This window comes from Acipenser ruthenus, chromosome 6, assembly GCF_902713425.1.
Source record: "Acipenser ruthenus chromosome 6, fAciRut3.2 maternal haplotype, whole genome shotgun sequence".
Lineage (NCBI taxonomy): Eukaryota > Metazoa > Chordata > Actinopteri > Acipenseriformes > Acipenseridae > Acipenser > Acipenser ruthenus.
The window spans coordinates 39,197,794-39,224,836 of NC_081194.1; the positions used below are offsets into that span (position 1 = coordinate 39,197,794).

The 27,043-nt window shown below is 37.2% G+C and overlaps 1 protein-coding gene across 2 annotated transcripts in view; it reads right to left on the minus strand.

Moving 5' to 3' along the window:
* Positions 1-27,043, minus strand: part of LOC117410898 (phosphatase and actin regulator 2-like) — a 207,203-nt gene that overhangs the window by 93,572 nt on the left and 86,588 nt on the right. For both annotated transcript variants that reach the window (XM_034921580.2, XM_059025370.1), the window contains exons 2-3: positions 17,234-17,401; positions 4,509-4,589 (exon numbers count right to left, since the gene is read on the minus strand). In XM_034921580.2, coding sequence (XP_034777471.2) covers positions 4,509-4,589; positions 17,234-17,401 — 249 coding nt within the window. The remainder of the gene's footprint in view (positions 1-4,508; positions 4,590-17,233; positions 17,402-27,043) is intronic.

A 27,043-nucleotide genomic window follows, 5' to 3' on the forward strand; every position in this document is an offset into this window, starting at 1 on the left:
GGGTGTGAGCTCATTCTACTGGACTGGAGAATAATGGCACGGGAGTTTAATTATGAAAACGCAAGTGTAAACAAACAAGTAAAAAAGATTAGCATGTCGTCAGACATGTCATGTTAATACAAAATGCATTAACTTACTGCAATACTGCGTATTGGTATTATGTCTGGTCTGGGAAGGGGGACACACAGGCGTGTTAAGAGAAATTCATTGGGACATTTTTTATTTCAGAGGGGCATTGGCGCAATAGCGCGGCCTAGCGTGAACACTGTATTATAGTATTATATATATATATATATATATATATATATATATATATATATATATATATATATATATATATATTCCAAAGAAAGGCAACTTGTGCACTCCAATGTTTAGCTTCCGCGAGGTACAGACCACAAGGCTATGGTATATGGAAAAGAAAGACGTCTATGTGGACTCATGATTGCTTATTCCAGTTTTTAAGTGAAGCCCACCAAGACAGGTCGCACTTTCAAAAAATAGTACAGGACCATTGTGATTTTATATTTAAAGTTCTTAATAAGTTTATTCCATTAACAGCAAACAACGCGTTTCGACAACATGTCTTCGTCAGGTTCTCAATAATTAACACAAGGAACAGCTGTGATCATTTATACCAGTAAAACAATCGGCCAATTAGATAATCATGTGGCCTGTAACCGAAATTGATAATTAAATATTTAAATAAGAATATATCATCATAAGTCTATACATGAAATAACTTACATTGTGTAAGTTATTTCATGCCATTGCCATCACGCTGTTTTTAATGTAAATTTACAATCATATAAACATACAAGTAATAATTAAAACAAATTTCTCAATGTATCTGTTATTACAAAGCAATGGCATGAGAAAAAAAAAGTGTTATACTCACCAGAGATTTAAATTTCATTAAATAGGTAATTGAAGTACTTGCTGTTAAGGCATTGTAATATTGCAACTGAAATTAATAAAATAAAAGTTCTTAGCTGCACAATAACAGACAGGATCTCCAGCCCTTACGGATGAAATAGAAGAAAAATCAAGACCGAGGCGACTGTTTTAATTTGCTTAACTGCAACAATTTAAAGCACACAATGCTCCATCTAAGGTTTTGGTGGTGTGAATAATTCTGTAACTTTCATTTGCCTCAGTCTGTTGGTCCTCATAGGCGTTTTAGCAGCAGAAGCTGTGTGCTTAATACACCACACATAATCCATCACGTGATTACAGGTGTGTTCGGTTGATTAGACAATACGGTTGATCAAAGACGGTAATTGACTCTCTGTGTATGTTTGTGTATATATATATATATATATATATATATATATATATATATATATATATATATATATATATATATATAAGCCATCGTTCATGGGATAGTCTGTTGGCAAGTTCAGGGCAGACCATGGGTGTTTTGGCAAGTTGTCATTTAGGATGTGATAGGAGGGTGACTTCCTAGTGGGCGGGAATTGAAGGAGATATTTAGTGAGGGAACCCTTAGTTCGCAGGCACAGTTAGCTAGGTATGTTCAAGCTGGTATACTATTAGAGCAGGCCAGCAGTGTAAACGAAAGAAGGATAAATAAAATAGTTGTACCCACAATGTTTTCGCTTGAATCTTTCCTTTTGACCAACTATATATATATATAAATAAAACAATAAATAAAACAATTATGAAGCTTTAAGAAACCAAGCAAAACTTGCTGTTCTATCTTTGTGAAGTTACGGTTTTAGTAATTGGAGCAAATTCTCTGGCTCTTGCTAAACCAAGATCACAGGGTAGGGTCTCTTTGACTGCGGAGCCATGTTCAGAGCCCTTGCCAGATCCCAGATTTCTTTAGAGCATGCCAACGCGGAGTCCACTGGCGACATGATGGCCTTTGTCGACCAGTGGGCTCTAAGTGGCGTGCTCTGTACCGTTTCTTTTGGTTCTGTTCTTTCTTTGAACATTTAAATTTACAGTCCTTTTACCGGTCGTTTTTTTTTTTTTTTTATAATAAGTGAAGTGTTGGCTTTCTTAGCACCTCCTTTTATTTAGGGGATGCTAAGTGGAATTTATTACCAGCTGTCATATGACAGCTGGTGAAGGACCCCACACCGGCACTTAAATACTACTATAAATAATAATAATAATAATAATAATAATAATAATAATAATAATAATAATAATTATTATTATTATTATTATTATTATTATTATTATTATTATTATTATTATTATTATTATTTTTAAACATACTCATTCAATCAAACCAAGTAGAATGTAGGAATTTGCTTGCATCCTTTTAGATGTAACAAGTCAAATAAAAGGTCACAGTCATTGTTTTGCAGTGTCATCTTACTTTAAAGGTATGTACCTGAAATCGTAAGGTAATTAAAACATTTTTGTTTATTATGATGTCTCAATATAAAATAAGAAATAGGTCGAATACATCAGCACACGGAAGTCCCAGGTCATGTTCTTTACAGACCTTCATGAGTTCTGTCAAAGACATTACATTGTCCGATTCCCGAGCGTTAAAATAGGCTCAATGTGGTGTACAAATAAATCGTACTGCATTTCAGGAACTCTGCATTGAAATTCTTGATTCAGCTTCAGTGCTTTCCCTTTAGTATATTAACAGTTTTCCGTTTAGCATAAAATAGCATCATTTTAAAAATGTGCCGTTTTTCCGGTAATTGTACTACTGCAGCTGGACTCAAATATTAAGGGGACACACACGCCCGTCCTTAACTGCACGTTATGAGGAAATAGGTTCAAGTCTTTTGAATTGGTTTCAGTGCAAAGTTAAAGTGGTTAGCAAATGTCAAATAAAGGTGAACGCTTACACAGAACTATAAAAAAGTGGCAAAAGCAGGGGTCAGCAACTTTTCGTAAACAGACACACATGTCCATGACAAGAGTTATCATTGAACACGTCTAGCACACACACACACGCAATTGTATAGAACTTGGCCAAGATGTTGTTTTTTTTTTTTTTTCTGTCACACTCGACATGGTGCCGACCCCTGCTTCTAAGCAACTGGCAGAGGAATATCCCAAACAATTTCATGAAAGCGGAGGGAGCAGCTTTAAGGAGAAACAAACTTCTAATTAACCGCAGCCTTTTGTGCAGAAAACATACCTCTGCATACACTTGATAATGGAAAACCTGAATGGAGGGCGGTTTACAGTTCTACAGAAGCATGAATCCTGATTTACAGCTCTTGCAGTTGTTCCCCTGAGGTGCTTAACCTGTCAACAGTGTAAATGCAGAACGATCCTTCTAATCTTTTAATGTACATCTGTAATAACAAAACCACAACTGTGTTTAAGTAAGCCATTAACGAAAAGGATCTTGTGAAATTCTCGATTTACAGCCAGAACATTCATTTTAAAAAACAGAATTTCAATGTTCAGATTATTTTTTACATCAGACAAGGTATACTTGCTAAAATGAAAAGGTAAGCATATTCTGTTATGGTTGCTTTTTAAAAGGTACTGTTAAAAAAAAAAGAAAAAAACTATTTTTAGAAAACACATTAAATACATGTTAAATACATTAAATATATATATTTACTTTGCACAAATACTAAATTACAGCATTTTACATGAATAAATAGATTGAAATTCAAATCAACAGTGCCACGTAATGGTGGCTCTGCTGTAGTTGTTGGTTTCTCACCTCAATCACATGATAGGGGCTCTTTGGCTATTGTGTTAACTGTGCAAAATTGGTCCAACAACAACAACAACAACATCATTAGTTTGGTAAAAAAATAAATCGACAGGGAGTAAAACAAAGGGAAAGAGCAAGTCAGCTGTTTGGAGTTACTTTTTCGCATCACATGCAAAAAAATACTTGCATACAATCAGACAACTTCTCCAATGTGGAAACACCTGGTGACTTTACACCCCGAAGAGAAGGCATCCTGCTTAAAATCCAGTCCCCAGGTAGGCCCTATGTCTTTCTTTGAATCCTTCATAACACAATTTAAATTTTAAATCAAGAAAATATTCTACAGCCCACGAAGGTCTGTCAAATTGTAAGACAACGCCAGATTGTGGTATACTCAATAACACTAAATAATGTCCTTGCAGAGTTGTAGCTCAATTGGATAAGTAGTTCTCTAGATATGTAAGAATGCATTTATGACAAAAGGATGAAATTATGGATGTACAGTACAGATGACAACACTTTATCCCTGTTGCCAGGGATATGCCCGACCCACTTTTGGAGGGGGGTTAATATTGTTACACAGCGAGGAACTGCACTCACCTGGAGATGTAATTTAAATAAGCACATGAGAAACACTGCTCAAACTAAGCTTATAGAAAACTGTTGGGGCAATTCTAGGTCATTGCACCAATAATAAATTTAGACACAGATATCCTGAGTTTCTTTTTATTGAAAAGTTTTAAAATGTTGTTTATTTTTGTCAGTCAACCACTTTGCAGCATTGCTAAGCTTCCCACCCTCCCGCAAGAGGCTAAATAATTGTGCACAGCACTGCACTCACCTTGATCAGGAATTTCCTTGAGAACACCTCTTCTTATTAATTCTTCCCGACTTTCCCTTGTGGATATTTTTCTCTCCAACACTTGTAAAAATAAAAGAGATGAGTCATTTTACATATTCTGAAATTAGTTATTATTTTGTGTAAAAGCAATAAATACTGTAGTTTATTCTCCATTGTAAAATATTATCAAGGTTTGCATATGTGGGGAAGTTGGACATTTGGAGTAAAATCTGTTCTACATGGGTAACATTCTGATCTGGTGACTGGATAGGTTAACACAGTCAATCGCATTGTGATGGTCTGAAACCATGGAGCTGGTTAGCCACAGCTTCCTGGCAGTGTTTTGCTGTCTTTTGTGGAATGGTGGGAACCAATCTGTCAGCAAAATACAACATTTACAGATAGTTGGTACCAAACACTTACAGTATTGGTGTAGACTTCCTTTGGCTCACACATAATAATAGGTAGGTCCAATATTGACAGTTTTCTTTTTTTAAATATCGATGTCTTTGGATGTCGGATTTGCAGAGTTGAGCACGTAATGAAAAAAAGTAACTTATTACTCTTACTTATTACTTAATGAAAAAGTAGCACGTTCTGAGTCAATACATATTACTTATTACTCTTCTTTCTCTTGTCTTGTCCTGTGAAACAGTTATTGTGACTAAGCAGTCCAGATAAGCTGGTACCTGCCATTTTTACACATAAAAAAAATCATAAATGCACACTAAATTTAAATGTAATGTATAAAAATACGTATTGCAATTTTGCTGCACAGCTTGTCTGCCTCCCCTCCCGTCTGCCCTAAAACTTCCACTAATAACTACATCTCCCAGAATACAATGTCTTCAGTTACTAGGAAACCATACACGAAAAAACAACCCAACAAACATTAGCCAATCTCTGGCTAGCCCTGTTGTCTTTGCAGCCAATCACAGTAAGAATAAGAAAAATTCAAAGACACACAGGTTGAAGCGTAAACACCCCAGTCCAGAAACAAATCCAAATGTAACCATTGTCAGAGGTAACCGCTAAAAAAAGGTGCCCATAATATTAAACTAACTGTTTTATAACTTATCAATGCATTTCCTTGTTTTATTGTCTGTATGGTTTTATATTGAAGTTTTAACATGTTCACTGAGTTTAAGAATTTCATGTTTAAATTTAAGTAATGTAATTAATTAGCATAGTCAGTGTGATATCTCGAAAAAATGAGCTGAGCTGATCAAGAACCTTGTAGAACACACTCGTGGTTGTACAGTAATTCAAAGCAACATTGCAGTGAAAGTGGAAGGCTCTTTTTTAATGCCTACCCCATTACCATTAAAAGATTATACAGTATTTAATTGATATTACTGGTGACTTCAAAGTATTGTTGCATTTTACCCCCTGAAAATACATTTTACTCTCTCGGTGTTAAAATTAGATGGTAAGTTACTCCTAGACCCAAAACCTTATTTGGAGTGCTTTGTCTGATAATTCATTTAGTAAATGTATCAAACAGGTTTTTAAAATGTTTGTAGTATAAATACATTTGATTTTTGGCATACCAACATAATGTACTGTATATTTCCTGAAATCACCAATAATAGAAAGTTACAGAAAAACGGACTATATGGTGACAAAACAAACTTTATGGTGTGCAATAAATGTGGCCACCACTGTCAGCAAACAAACAAACAAATACATAAAAGAAAGAGCTGTACGTACAGTCAAGTACAAGCCTCATCTTGATCTTGGCCTATTCTACTTCAAAATACATGCTGGTGGACACGTTTCCTGTGTATGACGTTTTTGAAGTATATCATCAAAACTGGCATGACGGGATACTTTTTTGTTCCTAGTGCCTAGCCTTATTCAATGCCAAGGCTCAGAAAGACTCAGAAAGATGTGATTGCCCTATGGCTTATTATCGCAGTGAGACATCCCGGAAGAGATTGCACCATCAATTAGAGCAGCTTGGTGCGTGAGGGTTAAAAAAGAAAAAAACATGAATGTAAGTGTACAACAGAGAAAAGGTAACAAGACAAACTTGTTTCTTTTGTGCGGAAAGTAACTAATATTATTACTCCCATTACTCCCAGGTAATATCATGAACACGTGATATTACCTTGTTATTGACAAAAGTAATACTATTACAGTAACGTGTTACTTAAGTAGCGCGTTAACCCCAACTCTGCGGGTTTGTGCCTAGTTATCACATTGAATTGATGAGATATCAATGCCACTGCTCAGAAAAATTGACACAGTTATCAGAATATACATATTCATGTTGTTCATAGGGATCAAGGTATAGGTCAAAACAATGAACTTCCCTTAATTACCCATAACGAAGATGATTAGTGTTTTAAATCTTACTTGCAACAATCAAATGCTACTTTCCCATTGTTTTCCATAGACGTCAGTCATTCTGTTCAAACTCAATAACGGAAAAGATTACACAAATTAACAACACCTTTGCTTATTGAAGAAACAATTCACCGGGATGCTAGAGCCCTGCTCTCAAAAAACTCTTTCAGTGGACTTGAATGATTATTTCAGACAAACAGAGGTAAATAAGCCACCATGCCCAAGTATGAGCAGTACGCCATAATACAGTAGCTCCTGGTTTCTTTATTCAAAAAGGTAACACAGGCGTTATGTTGATTGGAAACTGACTCAAATAAGCAATGAATTCAGATGAAAAGCAAGAGCTAAAATTGTACTATAACACTCGTGGATTAAAGTTCAGAAACATTTAACACGTTACGTTGCAACAGTGTGTACAATAATCTTTTTGTGGAAATTGTAAATACATCCCACTGTGTCGGTGGCTTAGGACTTAGTGAGAGGATATTGTCTATGTACATACACTGGGAATTGCATGTTATGACAGCAGTGACGCAAAATCTTGTGGCACAATTGAAGTTGCTTCGATGGACGATTTTGTTTAACCGGGCACTGCATGTTTTTTTGCGCTAGCAGATGTTGCAAACTGAGCCTCTGCCTTTCCTGTCATCTTTCTGCTACCCCCAAGTATAAGCCTATAAATAATATGAAGACCACGGTTTATAAAGTTGTGTGGTAAAAGGCAGTTTCTGCAGGAGACGGATAACAAGCATAATCAGAAAAAACAAACTCTGCATCATACCAATTTTAAAAAATACAGCCATCTAATAACTAGTTTTGTCTCCATTTTGGTACTGAATTAAAAAGTGTTTCTTTTAACAAAAACACCAACACCAGGAAGAATAATTTCCCAACGCAAGCGAAAAAATGTACAGTATTTAAACCTGCTTACATTTGTTTATGTAAGACACAATTAACCCCAAATACTGTATGTCTGTCAAGCAATAAGAATGTTTTTTTTTTTTAAATACAAAATACAATTTTATTTTGCAATAACTCTTTCCATATATCCAGAATACCACTTATGGAGTAACAACCTGAAAAGTCTTCATTAGATAAGTATTCACCCCCCTTTGCTATGACACTCCTAAATAAGCTCAGGTGCAACCAATTGCCTTCAGAATTCACGCAATAAATTAAATGGAGTCCATCTGTGTGCAATAAAAGTGGTTCACATCATTTCAGATTAAATACACCTGTCTCTGTAAGGTCCCACAATTACTACCATGCAAAGATACTACCATGAAGACCAAGGAGCTTTCAAAACAACTCTGGGATAAAGTTGTGGAAAGGCACAGATCAGAGGAGGGGTATAAAAAGGTTTCAAAGGCATTGAATATCCCTTGGAGCACAGCCAAGTCCATCATTAAGAAGTGGAAGGTATACGGCACCACCCAGAATCTGCTTAGAGCAGGCCGTCCTCCCAAACTGAGCAGCCGGGTAAGAAGGGCATTGGTCAGAGAAGCCACCAAGAGGCCAATGACAACTCTGAAAGACAGACAGCTTTCGATGGCTGAGATGGAAGAAACTGTCCATGTGCCAACAATAGCTCAGGTACTCCACAAATCTGACCTGTATGGAAGAGTGGCAAGAAGGAAGCCATTTCCGAAAAAAGCCCATGTAAAATCCCGCTTGGAATTTGCAAAAAGGCATGTGGGAGACTCTGAAAAGATGTGGCAAAAGACTGTGGTCCGATGAAACAAAAATTGAACTATTTGGCCTAAATACAAAGCGTTATGTCTGGCGCAAACCCAACACAGCACATCACCCAGGTAATACCATCCCTACTGTGAAGCATGGTGGTGGCGGCATCATTCTATGGGGATGCTTTTCATCGACAGGGACTGGGAAGCTTGTCAGGGTAGAGGGCAACATGGATGGAGCTAAATACAGGTAAATCCTTGAGAAACCTGCTTCAGTTTGAAAAGACCTAAGACTGGGACGGAGATTCACCTTTCAGCAGGACAATGACCCCAAGCACACAGCCAAAGTGACACTGGAGTGGCTTAAAAATAAGAAAGTGAATGTCCTAGAGTGGCCCAGTCAAAGCCCGGACTTGAATCCGATTGAGAATCTGTGGCAAGACTTGAAGATTGCTGTCCACCAACGATCCCCATCCAACTTGACAGAGCTTGAACAATTTTGCCAAGAAGAATGGGCGAATATTGCACAATCCAGATGTGCAAACCTGGTAGAGACTTACCCCAAAAGACTCACAGCTGTAATTGCTGCCAAAGGTGGTTCTACCAAGTATTGACTCAGGGGGGTGAATACTTATTTAACCAAGACATTTCAGTTTTTTATTTTTCATTAACTGTTGTTTCACAATAAAAATTCCCTTTAAATGCATTAAGATTTCAGGTTGTAATACAAACTGTGAAAACGTACAAGGGGGGTGAATACTTACTAATTACTTACAAATGTTACTAATTGCAAATATTTGGAGGTCTTTGAAAACCATTTAGAAATACTAAAATAAACTAAGACTTTCAAGACAAATGTTTGTCATTTCAGTTTCTTTTAGTATTTCTAAATTCAGCACTATCAAATGTCGCTGCCAGGATACTGATAATCGAGATTTCTGCTTAAATGGATACAACTCTGGAAGACGATTCTTCCTAATGCTATTTATGTTGTTTAATTGGGACGTGACTTTGTTTAATTGGGATACAGTATTTTAAAATGATTAACGAGGATCACTTTTCAGAGAAAGACAGGATTGCGTAGCTCCGTGCAGTGACTACATGAGTACGTGATTACACTATGAATTGTGTAAACCACGTTGAACTCTTGAAGGAGCTGAAGTCTCAGGCTGCTGTGGCAAAGAAAGTTTGTGTATCAACACCACAGGTGCCTCGCCTTGTGATAAGATGGAATTTCATTATTTTTCATTTCATGTAGAAATAAAAAACAGCGATTCATTTTGTTTAGACAAAACTAACAGACACTAACAAACAGTGGACGAACAAACAAGTATCGTGCTGGTTTAAAAGCCAGCACGCTTAGCAATTGTTATTGAAGAGATAGGCTTTGTATCAGAAAACTGGTGACAGAGTCGGAAATTGCGTGTGACAGGTAAGTGCATTCATTTGTTACATATATATAATAGGGATTGATTTTATTCTTAATACAAGACCGGTAAAACGCGACTGACGTGTATCTGGGTAACAGATAACTGAGTGCTTACTGTATTTTTTTCTTAATGTCCTGATGGACCATTGTTGTTTTATATGACAGCTGGCAGCATTGAGACAAGTCATCCAGAACTGTTGGATTCCTTCAACAATGCAGCAAAGGCTTAGGCTACTGCATGCATCTTTTTTGAAGTAGCTAAGGCTAAATCATCATTGCAAGTTGACTTATTTATTGACCTTTAAAATAAACAATTCAATAATAGCATGTTGACATGACAACAAAATACTCAGGCACGGTAAAGCAAGATAAGCACTGTAAAGCCCATAGTAAATGCATAGTATAACTACCAGAAAAGCATGGGAAAACTGCCAAATTACTGTGCAAAAATACCATGGTAAACTTGTATAAGGGTAAATGCAATACAATAATATAACGTAATGAATGGTAGTGCCCAGGTGTGTCTGAGTTTGATAATTACAGTGTCAAGAATCGCACATACTCTTTTTATTTATATATATTATTGATCCCAGAATCTCATCAAGCAGCTTCTTGAAGGATCCCAGGGTGTCAGCTTCAACAACATTACTGGGGAGTTGGTTCCAGACCCTCACAATTCTCTGTGTAAAAAAGTGCGTCCTATTTTCTGTTCTGAATGCCCCTTTATCTAATCTCCATTTGTGACCCCTGGTCCTTGTTTCTTTCTTCATATACAAATGTGTGTTAACAAAGTGTAGAACAAAAAGACTGTAGGGGTTTATGACAAGCCTTTGAATAAGCATACAGTAGTTATTTAAGTTATAATAAAACATGTTAAATATAATAGCCTTCTATCTTATAATAGCCTTCTACCATGCTTGGATCAAGCTTGACCTCTCTCTCGGTTTTTAAAATCCGCCTGCACAACAGGTTTCAGACACCCTGTTTTCTTGCCAAGGCCAGTGTTTTAATTAATATGAAACTCCACTGTAAGCACTTTAACAAATTCACTGCATGAAGTCATTTTTTGGCCGATTCAAGAGACACCTGGACCGGTATCTTTTCAGATAATACAAAAAAACGTACATCCTAATTTTTATAACTAAGCTGTCATTATATTCTGATAATATAATGATACATACTCTTGTCTTTCTTAAAGCACCTTCCGTAGGTTATTATTCAAGGTTGGCAAATCCCGCTTTTAAGCACCTACACCGAATCCTGCTTTGAGGTGCCAAAGACTAAGCTTTATTTTTTGAAGGTCTAATGCCCTTCCAAAATTCTACTGTGTATCTGAGACAAACATTTAAATATTTCACTTTTAAACTCAGTCAGTTTCTGCTCACAGTCTTTAAAAGCCTGATACCTGCAAAAACTTAAATCTTGTTAGCTGGGCTCCCATCTCTACATTCCCATTCCCATCGTCAGTGGGCAAACATATTTTAACGGAATCTGGGTCCATCAAAGAACCACTCACCCTTGCAACCGAGGCCTTCCATGCAAAAGGATCTAATGACTTGCAGGACAAAAGGGACGTGCCAGAACCATTTGTGACAACAGGTAGGCTAATCTAAAATATATAGAAATGACTAATGCATGCATCTGTTTTTTGGTCGGTGTGAATATAAAGCTTGCAAGGCTTTCAGACAGGAAATCTATAGTATCATTTATGCAGTTCCTAGTACAGAGCATTTATTCATTGGTCAATCTACAAGCCAATTACCGGCAAGTTCCCATCAACCTATTATGTATATAAACCTACTTTGTAGGTATTTGTTGCAAAAAAAATATGTCAGCGTACATCGATTCGACTTGGAGTATCTTTTACAGTGCTCTTACAAAGTACAGCACTGGATATGAGGCAAGCAGCTCACTTGCAATGCCTGCGCCAAAGTAGTGCTGTACATTGCTTTGTTACAGTCCCTCCCACACAAGGTAAGCGGAGACCACAGAAAAGGTGCAGTCTGCTATGAAAAACAAATCCAAAAGGACAGCAATCCCAAGGTTCTTCTGCCTCCATCACTTCAATGACTGGAAGAGTGAATCGCTAAGCCTAAAAAAAATATGTAACAATATTTCCCAATATAACACAGGTGTTTTGTTGTTAATAAAATCACATATGTATGTTTTACCGTTTTCAAAACAATTTTTTTTTTATTCCTTTTATATATTGCGTGCGTAATTTTTTACATACGTTACATAAAAAAACTTGACTATTTCTGTTATATATATATATAACATGTACAGTATTTTACTGTGTATACATTTTGCTAACATATATAATAATTTTGGAGGTGACTGTATATATATATATATATATATATATATATCAATCATACACCACATCATACCCCCCCCGCCCCTCCCGCCCAGTGGTCATTGTTTTGTATGTTTAATTTAATTACTAGGATGTGGACGATTTATATTAGCTGTGACGTCACTTATTTAGTATTCAGATAATCTCATGCATCGCAGTTTTCGGAACTGATATATACCATATATATTATTTTAATTGATTAATCAACCCATCAGGATGATTAATTAATCGATTAATCACACCTGTTTGCTATAATATGCAATTGTAGTGAAAGACAACTAAAAGTAATACTTAGTATTAATATAAAAAATTCAATTTTTTGCAAGCATTTATTAATGATACCTAACAGTTAACAGACAGCTTTAATTTAACAATTTGACAATAAATAAAAATGTTTACTTGCATGTAAATCTGAAGTTAGCCAAAGCAAGTCTTTTAATATAATACATAAAATACTGTGCCATGCGTTACTGTTGGTCTGTTTTTCATATAAACCTGAAACTAACAGGTAATTTATTTTAGTTTCATTTAGTTAGCTGAGTATGTCATAATTAAGACTTAGACTTAGGCTATAGCTGTAAATGTACTGCCATGGTACAGATTTAAACTAATAGAATACATTGTTTAAAAGAAAAATCTTCTTACTTGCGACACAGATGAGAAGATAATACTGCCATGAAAGGAAAGCACAGAAGAGGCGTTACAATCACTATTCGTAATTGTATTAACTCCATTACAAAAAAACTAGTCAATTGTTAAAATGCTGCGCTCTCATTTTCTCGTTCTTCATAACACTTTTAAATGAGAGAGTAAGGACATGGAGGATTTAAAAACCCATTTCATTGTTTCACAGCAAAGCCCCGTAAATGAAACAGATTTTACTATTATTATTATTACAGTGTTGTTATTACAGTATACCTGTGACTAGTCTTTAAATAACGTTAATGCAATTGCGAATAGTAATTGTAATGTTTGTCCAGCTTATTTTTTTATTATAACTTTATTTATGATTGTATTAAAGATTTGTTTAATAAAATGTTGCACGTGTTTGCTCATTTTCTACATTCTGTATGCACCAAATCCCATTAATTTAAACTAAGAGCTAAGCCCCCCTCCCTATTTATAAAACGGAAACTATATCTAAATCTAGATTTGTATTTTATTTGTGAAGAAAATGTATTTGATACTAAAACAAGCCGCCACTACACTTTCAAATGAAGAAGGGCGGGCGACAGAGGTGCTGAGCTACGATAGGTCTGAAACGACACAAGCTCTGTGGACGGGGTTGGTCAGATTTAACAAGGGGTTGGTCAGATTATATGTGATCCCTGCCTGGCTGGACAGTTGATCGAGTCAATCATCCTGGAGACCCACCGAGTCTGCCATTTAATCACAAAGGAAGTCAGAAAAAAGTATTTTCCAGTCAGGTCATGGCGCCCCCCTAATAACCTGAAAAACACTGTTCTGAGCTATGTCAAAATGTTGGGTACATCCCCCTGTAACCCGTTTGCCATCGTCTTTTGAAGTACTCTCCACCATCTTTCTAGATTTCTTTCTCACGCACTGCTTTTTGCTACAGCACGTGGGTAGACTAGATTAATCAATCAATGATTTATTTAAATCGATCAACACCCACAGGCATGATAAATCGATTAATCTTTAATCGATTAAAACCCCTAATATATATAGTTTGTTTTTGTTGTTCATACAAAAATAAAATGTAAAAAAAGATAAAACTTGTGTCTCTCTTCATTTATTGAATATGACTAGTAAGTACACAGGAACCTAGATTTAGGACAAGGGGCCCCTCACTTTATATTCTTATCTTAGGGGAGTGATAGGATTCTCATGGAACCAGAGAATATGTTATTAGTTTTAAGAAAAAAACTCATATATCATTGTCTTAGAAAAGATGGGGATAGCCTGGTACTGAAAAGTATATTATTGATGCACAAAGGGAGAGCAACAATCCTATAAATATATAGCAGCAAATCAGTCCAGTCTGGTAACACAGACTGACTGATGCATCTTTTGCAGTCATCCTTGCGAAGCTGACTATTGGTGTTGTACTCAGAGACTCTGGTTCAGAAGACCGTCCTTTCTTTGTTCCGTTTTATATTTTTGGAAATGCTTCTCTGCAGAGTGGGGGGGGGGGGGGGGGGAAATTGTGTCGCAGGGTACACCTGCCCCAGTGCATATTTTATTTTTTGTGTTGTGTATTATTATTTAAAATGTATATATGTATTTGGGCAGGGGTGTTTTAAAGTCGTCAGGGAAGAGTTAATTACATCCCCTGCCTAAGCAGTTCATGTGCAACTGTGCCTGGACTCGAATAAATGATTAACAAGCAATCGAGTCCTGGCACTGCTGTATAAAAAGAAGCACGGATCGCTCACTCGGGTTTGGGTGTTTAGGGAGTAAGAGCAGAGACATGAGTTTACCAGAAAATAAAAACAACTGCTTACCCGTGCTGGTTTTATGCTACCTGTTTAGATTTAAAATCTTTTATTTAATAAAGAAACGAGAGCATTTGCATCTCACTCCACAGTACTTGCCTGTTGTATGTCAATTCTGTTGTATGTCAATTATAACGTCACCTACAAGCCAAACGGGTCACATGTCAAGCACCCTTAATTTCTGTATAAAACAGGTAGAACATCTGACAGAAAAGGCTGTCTAAATGAATGTTTTTCTAAATAAAACTGATGAATCATTCCCTACTGAAGAAAAAATGTAAGCGCAAACATTTCGGAAAACATTCTGAACACCTACACTTTGATGAATAGAAGCCGCTATTACCAAATGAACGGTACTGATGGAAACTGATCAACGTACATTGTATTGTGGGTTTAAAAAAGTAAATTCAGCTCTTAGCAGGACAGAATGGATTCAGATAAAAGAAAATGCGTTTGGGAATTTAGTTTCAGTTTTTACATGCTGTCACTTCACATAACTGCCCAGTTTAAAAATACTGAATAAAAGAAAACAAGAAAGCAAGGGATTCATAAAATTACTGTACCGTTAAAAAGCTAAAACAATATTTTTTCGCCAACCCCCAGTTTGTGTGCACTCTTTCTCTGTTTAATAACACTATGTAACACAATTTTTGTTCCTGGGTAGTAAGTGTTATTTCCTAATTGCTTATGCCTCAAAAGTATAGAAAATGGCTATTTTTCCCGACAAACTTTGCTTTTGTGACCAGGACAGTGATATTTTGAAATTTACCTATTTCCAATGAGAAAACGGGCGAATTTGTGTCTTTTCGTTCACATAAAGTCAGAAAAAAACAACATATGAATCCAAATTAACATGTATTTATACTAAAGTAATACAAAAATGACTACAAAAGATTTAGAGGTGAGTAGTTTTTCGAGATTTACGATTATACTGTAAATCACTTTCACGAATCAGCCCCCAAATGTAGTCTCCCATCATGTTCTTGTTATACTGTCCTTGGTAGCGGCGTTCAAAGTCCAGTATATCCTGGTGGAAGCGCTCGCCTTGCTCCTCCGAGTACGCTCCCATGTTCTCCTTGAATTTATCAAGATGAGCATCAAGGATATGGACTTTGAGGGACATCCTACAGCCCATTGTGCCGTATTCACCAGTCTCAACCAGCTCCACATAGTTTTCAGCCTTGTGATTGCCCAGGAAGCCCTGAACCACTGCGACAAAGCTGTTCCAAGCCGCTTTCTCCTTACTAGTGAGCTTCTTGGGGAATTCATTGCACTCCAGGATCTTCTTTATCTGTGGTCCGACGAAGACACCGGCTTTGACCTTTGCCTCAGACAGCTTAGGGAAGAAGTCTTGAAGGTACTTGAAGGCTGCCGACTCCTTATCTAGAGCTCTGACAAATTGTTTCATAAGGCCCAATTTGATGTGCAGTGGTGGCATCAGCACCTTCCGGGGGTCCACCAGTGGCTCCCACTTGACGTTGTTCCTACCCACAGAGAACTCAGTCCGCTGTGGCCAGTCCCGCTTGTGGTAGTGCGCCTTGGTGTCCCTGCTGTCCCAAAGGCAAAGATAGCAGGGAAACTTGGTAAAACCGCCTTGGAGACTGTGGCGGAGTGTCCCGCCCCTATGTATTATTATTTGTATTTTTGTTTGCGGCGCGGATAAAAGCGCTGCGTCTTTTATTTTATATTTAAAAACCCCGTGAGGATGCATGGCTGATCAGCTACTGATTATTTAACTAGCTGACAGTCATGCATCCTTACCAAACGCGTGCAGACTCTGGCCGAGGGATTAACTAGTAGTTAATTATCTTATTATCCCTCGGCCAGAGTCTGCACATAAGCAATTGAGGCATAAGCAATTAGGAAATAACACTTACTCCCCAGGAACAAAAAAAAAAAAATGTGTTACACAGTGTAATGTAACAATCTGTGCCTTTGTGTTTCCCATACTGTAATTCCCACTTCTGCATTACTGTAATTGTGTTCCACCGCTCTGTATTTCCCACCACTGCTTTGTTTACCTCGTCTGCGTCAGCCTGCCTGTGTGTGTTCCGTGTCTCCCCTGTGATTGGTCCTAGTGTGCGGTTGAGGACCAATGGGATGCACGAGCTCCAGTAACCTGATTTGAATAAGGGGCGGAGCAAAGGCTGTAAGAAGACGCTGTGCCGTCATTCTGGGTCTGGTCTGTCTGGTTGTCATGCACGATTGTCTTTAAGTCCTCAGCGATTTTTTTCAACCTGATGGCAGGACTAATGAAGTGCATCTGATTTTAATGTAAAATAGGATTGCAAAGCTGCAACATTTTTACGTTATCGCACTGCGATCCCACTTTTTATTAAGATACAATAAATAATAAAAATACTTAGAACTGTGTTCTAATTTAACTTACCCCTAGACATTTCAAGTTACATCTTAAAATATACCTCAAGATTAAAATGTAAAAATAAATGTACCTGCTGAGGTTTCTTGAAACTTTTCACTTGTTTTCTTCTTCCTCCATTTCCAAGGTTTAAAAATGTTTCCCAATGAAGAAAGCTTGCCTCTTCCTTTGAGTGGAGGTGTATGATGTCCTGGAATTACCACATCAGAGTTAGCAAGTGATGTCTTCTCCAACCCGTCAACTAAAACAAAGAGCAGGAACAGCAATCAGCAGCCAGACTGGACATGTCAATCTTGCCATTGCCTCTTGCTACTATGGGATTTGTCAAGCACTGACCTTGAAGACTTAAAAGTATACATAGCTAACAAAGTACTTCCAGTAGCATCGCTTCATAGATCTCAGATTTTCCTATATGAAAGATGTACAAATTATATAAAATGTTCATTTGATTTTTACTAGTATTTTTTTCACAGTATTTATAAACAACAAAACTGGTGAACGTCTTTTGCACACTTTTCCAAGCTGCACTTTCTGTTCTGTTTAAATTGAGGTATCTCTAATGAGTGTTTGATAAATATTCTTCTCCAACTAATTAAAATAAATTAACATAAAAAATATAATTCACCTTTACCATAATGTGTGCATTTTTCATATCGGAAAATTTGAGACCTACGAAATGATGGCAATATATTAGGTAAGAATTGCTGGAAGTATTTTTGTCCTCGGCTCACTGGGCACCAGGTAGTCTGGCTGGGTACCTGCGGGCTTGCCTGTAAGCTGCCCAGAGCTGCGTTGTCCTCTGACGCTGTAGCTCTGAGGTGGCTGCACGGTGGGTCTGCAGTGTGTAAAAGAAGCGGTCGGCTGACAGCACACGCTTTGGAGGACAGGGGGTGTTAGTCTTTGCTGCTCCCGAGTCAGCGTGGGGCTGGTAGCGGTGAGCTGAGCTTAAAAATAATTGGCTATTCCAAATTGAGGAGAAAATAATAATAAAAAAAAAATGGCGACTACTAAATAAAAAAAAAAATAAATAAATAATAATAATAATAATAATAATAATAATAAAAAATACCAGAAACTTCTATAATAAAAATACAACCATACAAAAACAGATGACCTTAAAAAATAGATCATCCTGCTACTTTTACAAACAAAAACTGCACAAAGCAACCACCTTTCATTATACAAAAAAGAACACACAATTAGTTCTTCTAAGTTTGTGCAAGTTCATAATAAAATGCTATAACAAATAATTTTACAATTGCAAATGTAATTCCTTCCAAGTTGCCAAAAGCCAGGGTGAATGCATATATGGCAATATCGAAACTAGGACCAATATCTCTGTCAAATATGCATTTGAATTAGCAGTCTACCTATCAAAATCAATAACAAAAGCAAACACATGTATTTATCCCAAAAGCATTCTGCAGTAGCTGTAAAAACAATACATTAAATATGTTGAAACATATCGTTTTATATTTAAACAAACATTGTACATTCAATTCCCTGTAGAAAGGAAAAACATTAATGTTTATTAATTTAAATATAGTATAGTGAGAATAGCAAGAATGAAACACACACACAAAGAACAAAACAGGATGCTTTAAGGCCTGCTCACTGTACACTTTAGGGAAATTGACTAAATCACAGCAGGAATTTATCTGTACACCAACGGTTTTTCAGTCTAATCAGCAAGAGCACTTGAAGCATGCTGCTAGAAGCAGCCATATGTAATCACTGAGATTATGGGTACGCTTACATCATTATCTTGGATAAGTTAAGTTAGAATTGAGATGACAGTAGTTTTTTGAGAGAATACTGTGGCTGTCACTGCATTTTTAACCAATTGTTTGAGGTTACACCCAATAATGAGTTTGACTTATTTCACAGAAAACTACAATTACAATGAAAAACTTAAAAAAAAAGTTTTGTACATGTGTGAAACAAGTGTCATTTGAGTAGAGACAATGTACGTATACTGCGCTTTTTTGAGTCTGGAGAATTCACTTGCCGTTTCCAGTGTTCTGTCAGCATTAATTGTTTGGCAGTGCAACACCTACTGTCTGTATTGTTACTGTCATCACAATATGGTTTGGTGTAAATTTCTTCAAAAAAGTATATGAAAATTATATTAAAACATGCGGTTTGAATTCAAAACTTAACACTGCTAATAGTGTACATGTTTATACAGTATCATCTAGAATATTCTAACCAAACAGAATGTTTAATGATTTTTTGTGACTCTTTAGAGGTGTATGAATACTTTATGGCACCTTTGCATTTGAATGCTAATGATGTTCTTTAGTGGTGTATTAAAATACTGTATACAATAAACCATACTGAACATACATATATATTCGACGTTTAAAAGTCATACAATATATTTATTTGGTTTCACAGACCAAAATTAGCATTAATCTTTGACTACCTAATGTTACCTTAGGTAAGATGGTCCAAGACTGACGCTCTTAAAAAATGTATCCGTGTTAGCTGAGGATTTTAATATGAGGCGCCGTTAGGGACATAATTCAAACTGACACCTCATACACTACACACTGAAAATTGCATGCGGTACACACTGAAGTCTCATACACTACATACTGAAATCACCTACACTACATACTGAAATCTTGAAACCTCATACACTACATGGTGAAATCGCATACACTACATGGTGAAATCATGTTAAGGAAAAGGGCTTGTAACCAGGAGGTCCCCGGTTCAAATCCCACCTCAGCCACTGACTCATTGTGTGACCCTGAGCAAGTCACTTAACCTCCTTGTGCTCCGTCTTTCAGGTGAGATGTAATTGTAAGTGACTCTGCAGCTGATGCATAGTTCACACACCCTAGTCTCTGTAAGTCACCTTGGATAAAGGTGTCTGCTAAATAATAATAATAAAGACCCTGAGAATAAATGTGTAATATGTCATTCCAATCACAGGTGAAAACAAATATGTTGTAATTTGCCCAAACATAAATATGTCTCAATAAAACTTTCAGGAAGTATTGTAACATCCCTCGGGTCATAGAATAACACATTTTTCTACATGTATTTCTAAGCAGAATAAACAAATACTTAATGTTTAGAAGAAAAAAAAGTGAAATGTTTATGTTTTCTGAAGTACTTTATCATGTTATTGTATTCTGAAAAAAGGACACCAATTCCAAGATGCTACTGTAAAAAATTGATTTTGTGAATTTTTATAAGAGTCAACTACAGCCTCCCCCCCCCCCCCAAAAAAAAAAAAAAAAAAAAAAAAAAAAAAAACACCTGGTCCTGGGGGAGCATCCCACTGAAAAATGTTTGGTCCTTAAAGAGTTAACCACATTATATATAATTATAAGATATGTACAGTGGCTCTCAAAAGTATTCACCCCCCTTGGACTTTTCCACATTTTATTGTGTTACAACATGGAATCAAAATGGATTTAATTAGGAGTTTTTGCCACTGCAATGTAAAAAAAGTCCATAATGTCAAAGTGAAAAATAAAATCTACATATTGTTCTAAATTAATTACAAATATAAAACAGAAAATAATTGATTGCATAAGTATTCACCCCCTTTGCTATGACGCACCTAAATAAGCTCTGGTGCAACCAATTGTCTTTAGAAGTCCCATAATTAGTTGAATGGAGTCCACCTGTGTGCAATTAAGGTGTTTCACATGATTTCAGGTTAAATACACCTGTCTCTGGGAGGTCCCACAGCTGGTTAGTACATTTCCTAACAAAAACTACATCATAAAGACAAAGGAACATTCAAAGCAAATTTGGAATAAGGTTCTTCAAAAGCACCAATCAGGGGTAGGATATAAGAACATTTCTAAGGCATTGAATATCCCCCGGAGGCATTGAATATTCTCCGGAGCACAGTAAAGTCCATTATTAAGAAATGGAGAGAATATGGCACAACTGTGAATCTGTCTAGAACAGGCCGTCCTCAAAAACTGAGTAACCAGGCGAGAAGGGCACTGGTCAGGGAGGCCACCAAGAGGTCTATGGCAACTCTAAAGGACTTACAGTTTTCCACAGCTGAACTGGGAGACACTGTGCATACGGCAACAATAGCCCGGGTGCTTCACAAAACTGGCTTTTATGGGAGAGTGGCAAAAAGAAAGCCATTGTTGAAAAAAACTCACATCAAATCTTGGCTAGAGTTCGCCAGAAGGCATGTGGGAGACTCTGAGACCAAGTGGAAGAAGATTCTATGGTCTGATGAGACCAAAATAGCTTTTTGGCCTCAATGCTAAGCGCTATGTTTGGCGCAAGCCTAACACCGCACATCATCCTGAGAACACCATCCCTACCGTGAAGCATGGTGGTGGCAGCATCATGCTATGGGGATGCTTCTCTGCGTCGGGGCTCGTGAAGATAGAGGGCAAAATGGATGCAGCAAAGTACAGAGAAATCCTGGAGGAAAATCTGCTGAAGTCTGCAAGAGACCTGGGACTTGGGAGAAGATTCATCTTCCAGCAGGACAATGACCCCAAACATACAGCCAAAGCCACACTGGAGTGGCTTAAAAACAAAAAAGGTCAATGTCCTGGAGTGGCCCAGTCAAAGCCCGGACCTCAATCCAATTGAGAATATGTGGAAAGAGTTTAAAATTGCTGTTCACCAAAGGTCCCCATCCAACTTGACGGAGCTTGAGCAATTTTGCAAAGAAGAATGGGCATAAATTGCAGTGTCCAGATGTGCAAAGCTGGTAGAGACTTATGCAAACAGACTCATGGCTATAATTGCTGCCAAAGGTGCCTCTACCAAATATTGACTCAAGGGGGTGAATACTTATGCAATCAATTATTTTCTGTTTTGTATTTGTAATTAATTTGGAACAATTTGTAGATTTTATTTTTCACTTTGACATTATGGACTTTTTTGTGTTGATCAGTGGCAAAAACTCCTAATTAAATCCATTTTGATTCCATGTTGTAACACTATAAAATGCGGAAAAGTCCAAGGGGGGTGAATACTTTTGAGAGCCACTGTATATAGTCTGCTTATTTCCCCTTTATCTTTTTTCTTTTATTATGGGTGTGCAATAGTTATTGGCGATCAGTGAGTGGGATAAGTTGTGTTAGAAATGGGTAGATTCATTTGCTACACGAGGTAACCGTTGTGGGGACCAGCACTGATATTTACATACTGGATCCGAGGACAACTCAAGCCCCAATGCATTATTTCTCAGGAGGTTTTGTCAAAGAAAACTCTTAATCCTGCAAAATTGAGACACCATTTATCTACAAAGCATTCAGAATGTGAAAAATGTGAATGTGTAACAAAAGAAATAGGAACTTTGCCATCAGCAACTTTCAAAACATAAAATGACAACATTCCTTGATACTGGTAGCGACGATTCAAGCCTAGGAATCTCATTAAGTTAGGTACATCGTATAAATACGTGGCAAGTGGTTGTGGGAAAAATCCAAACACCAAGGTGGTCCCTACATTGTAAGAGGTTGGGAACAACTGCCTTAACAAGATGAACGCCCATGGGCGAAAAGCAAAATGAACGCCCATGAGCGAAAACCAAGATGAACGCTCATGGGCGAAAACCAAGATGAACGCCCATGGACGAAAACCAAGATGAACGCTCATGGGCGAAAACCAAGATGAACGCTCATGGGCGAAAACCAAGATGAATGCCCATGGGCGAAAACCAAGATGAATGCCCATGGACGAAAACCAAGATGAATGCCCATGGGCGAAAACCAAGATGAATGCCCATGAGCGAAAACCAAGATGAATGCCCATGAGCGAAAACCAAGATGAATGCCCTGCAAACCTTTTTTAAAAACAATAACAATACACAAAAGAAAGTGATTGGAGTTTTTCATTGAATACTCAAAGAAGCCTGATAATTTCTTCAACTAAATTTTATGGTGAGACAAATCCAAAATATATATTTTTTTCACTAAGAAAACAACAATATGTTTGGAGGTAGAGAGGTGAAGAATTTAAAGAAAAGTTAATCATGCCCAGTGTTAAACATGGTGGAGGCTGTGTGATGGTATGAGCTTGTTTTTCTTCCTCAGGCACTGGCGACCTTTGTATTGTAGAAGGATCAACAAATGCTGCAAAATATAACATTTTGCACTCTCATTTGTTACCCAGTGCTAGAAGGATTATTGGATGGAAGTTTGTATTCCAGCAGGATAATGACCCTAAACATTCTGCGAATTTCTGAAAAAAAGGAAGATTACAGTTATAGACTGGCCATCTCAGTCCCCAGACTTGAATCCTATCAAGGTGTTATGGATTGACTTGAAGGCTGCTGTTGCAAAAAGGAAACCAAAGTCGATTGCAGAACTCAAAGCTGTATGTGTTGAAGAATGGGCAAAATTATCTCCGGAAAGATGCCAGGAACTGATTTCAAAATACAAAAAAAGACTGCAAGCTGTAAAGGAAGCAAAGGGTGGGCACAAAAAATACTAATGTAAGGGTGCCCAAATACTTTTGTCAAAGTATGAAATTAGTTTTTGCTTGTTTTTTTCATTGTATGCATGTTATGTAACAATTTGTCGCTATTATAAAGCTGAATCTCTAAATTATATCTTTCAATAGAACAATTAGAAATTGAACTCTGGGAAAAAGTTGTTGAAAGGCACAGATCAGGGGATGGGTATAAAAAAATATCAAAGGCCTTTAATAGCCCTTGGAGCACGGTCAAGACGATTATTAAGAAGTGGAAAATGTATGGCACCACCAAGACCCTGCCTAGATCAGGCCGTCCCTCCAAACTGGATGACCGAGCAAGAAGGAGACTGATCAGAGAGGCTACTAAGAGGCCAATGGCAACTTTGCAAGAGCTACAGGATTTTATGGCCAAGACTGGTCAAAGTGTGTATGTGACAACAATATCCCAAGCACAAATCTGGCTTGTATTGTAGGGTGGCAAGCCATTACTCAAGAAAGCCCACCTTGAATCCCGTTTGAAGTATGCAAAAAAACACTCAGGAGACTCTGTAGCCATGTGGCAAAAAGTTTTGTGGTCTGACGAACTAAAATGGAAATTTTTTGCCTAAATGCAAAGCGTTATGTTAGGCGCAAACCCAACACAGCGCATCACCCAAAGAACACCATCCCTACTGTGAAGCATGGTGGTGGCAGCATCATGTTATGGGGATGTTTCTCATCGGCAGGGACTGGGGCACTTGTCAGGAGACGAGAAAATGAATGGAGCAAAGTACAGAGAAGCCCTTGAGGAAAACCTGCTGCCCTCTGCAAGAAAGCTGAAACTGGGACGGAAGTTTACCTTTCAGCAAGACAATGACCCAAAGCACACAGCCAAAGCTACACTGGAGTAGCTAAGGAACAAAAAGGTAAATGTCCTTGAGTGGCCCAGTCAGAGCACTGAACTAAATCCAATCAATTGACTTGAAGGTTGCTGTCCATCAACGCTCCCAAGGAACTTGACAGAGCTTGAACAGTTTTGTAAAGAAGAATGGTCAAATATTGCCAAATCTAGGTGTGCAAAGTTGGTAGAGACCTATCCCAACAGACTCACAGCTGTAATTGATGCCAAAGGTGCTTCCACCAAGTATTAACTCAGGGGGGTTGGAGCCTTATCCAATTATGATCTTTCAGTTTTGTATTTTTAATATATAACTTTTTTCCCCTTAACAGTGTGGAGTATGGTGTGTAGATAAGTGGAAAAAAATCTTCATTTAAATGCATGAAACTCTGAGGCACTGACACAACAAAATGTGAAAAAAGTTCAAGGGGGTGTAGACTTTCTATATAAAAGTTCAAGGGGGTTTAAGAATAAAGTAATAAATGTCCTTTTTTTATTGGAATGATATTGGGAGGCATTAGGACCCTGCAGGAACTACTGAAGTCAGGGTTGACTCCAGTTGGAGTAATTGGGGGTTTAACAAAGTGTTAATTGTCTAATTGTGTTATCTTTAAAAGGGTTGGGTTTTACAACACTCGAGGTTGGTGTAGTGAAGGAGACAGTTGGAGTTTGTGTCTGAGCGAAATACTTTTGGAATTGTGTACAGGGAAACTGAAACTTGTTTAGTTAGAACCAAAAACTGGGTTTTGTTTTTGTTTTGTTTTTCATTTTGTAAATAATAAACATGCGCTACAGCATTTTCATTGAATCCTGGGCTCCTGACTTGTGAGTAAAGAAGAGACAACACACTGCAAGCTAAAGCAAGAAAAATGATGTAATACAGAGATTACAAAAAACATAAATAAAAAATATATATTCTATGAAGATCAATCTGTGAAAAATGCGCCAAAACTACCTAAACTGCTACCTAACTTTCTCTCCAACACCATCAACCAGACACAACGAGTACAGCAACTGGATTAAAAAAAAAAAAAAAAAAAAATCACGTGATTCCTAATGTTCATTTTAGCCTCTGATTGCTGACTCACACAGCACTGGAGAAAAAAAAATTAAGACATACAGGTCAACTACCTCCCCACACTTGATAAGTTTCAATGGTGTCGACATGATAGCCTCAGAAGTAGGAGGTAACTTTCTTGTACATAAACAAAATACAGAACATAATCAGATACGTCACTTCAAAGCTAATTTCATGAAATGCAAGATGGTAACACAGCTCCTAATCAAAGGAAAACTTTTTTATTATCGATCCTCATTGCAGAGAAACAAAAGTTACACACAGATTGTTTTAATTCACCCTCGATGTATCACACAGCCGTAGCCAGCGTTGGCATTGGAACAGGCTTAAATTGTAACCACTGACCAAATATGATTTGCAAGGACTTCTCGATGACCGATCGCAAGTGAAATAACAACAATCCAGTGTTTAAAATAAATAAATACATAAATAAATAAACAAACAAAGAAACATTTTCTTAATTAGGGTGTACCTGGTACGACAGCTGTCATAACCGATACTGCCCCCTCGTATGATAGTGCCTCCCGGAGGCATTATAAGATAGAATAAACCCATCAGATCCTATCTCCCCATAAGTTGAGAGATGCACCATAAACCTACCTTTATGAAGCTACGTTAGTTTTATACCTCTAAAATAAATACTTTGATTTAGTCAACTATCAAAACACTTCAAAATCTGTTTTCATTTCAAAATGTAATCTGATAAACTAACAGGCTTCAAACTGCTAGTTAGCACTGAATAATATATATTTTTTTCGTTGTGTTTAACTACTTTCCTTTTAAAATGACTCAGAGCACTGTTTAATGCGTTTTGGTTTCTGAATTTAAACTGAGAAATGTGTTAATTGTGAAATTAATTTGTAAAGGAGAGGCGAAAAGTCAGTTGAAAACCAGAAGCCCTAATGTAAGGTTTGTGTAACTCGACACGGAGGAGAGGGAGAAGGTCTCTGAGAAAATTAGAGGTAGTCCGTTTTTATTTATTTTTTAAAGAAAAAAAAAACTTCCAACTGAATGTATTTAAAAAAATGCAAAAGCATTACAGATCTAAAGATCAGTGTATTCATTTTCCCGAGAAACACTGTACAATACTGCCTCCCCTGTTCTTCCGCTCTGCACGTCTTCAGTGTTCTGCGCATGTGCAGCTAGCAAAAAGACACTATCATACAGAGGCACTATTGGTTACGACACCTGCAGCACTGAGTGAGCGTTTTTGAAGACGGCCAATAGCAGTCAAGTGGTTAATAAACAAACTTTACAGAGTAATGTATGACCAACTAAAAATGGCACTTTGTCAGTTTTGCACAAAAATGTGTTGTCTGTTTACTAGATTATTTGTCTTACACAAGCTTTCTATCCCTTGTGATGAGATCAGCTCGAATTAGTCATGTTCCTGCCAGTTGCAGCAGGTGGTCACAATGACATCTTAAAAGCTCTATTATAGTTCAGGATGCAAACAGAATCGCATGATTTCATTTCTTGTTATGCAATATCAAATAATCAAGGAAATCTAC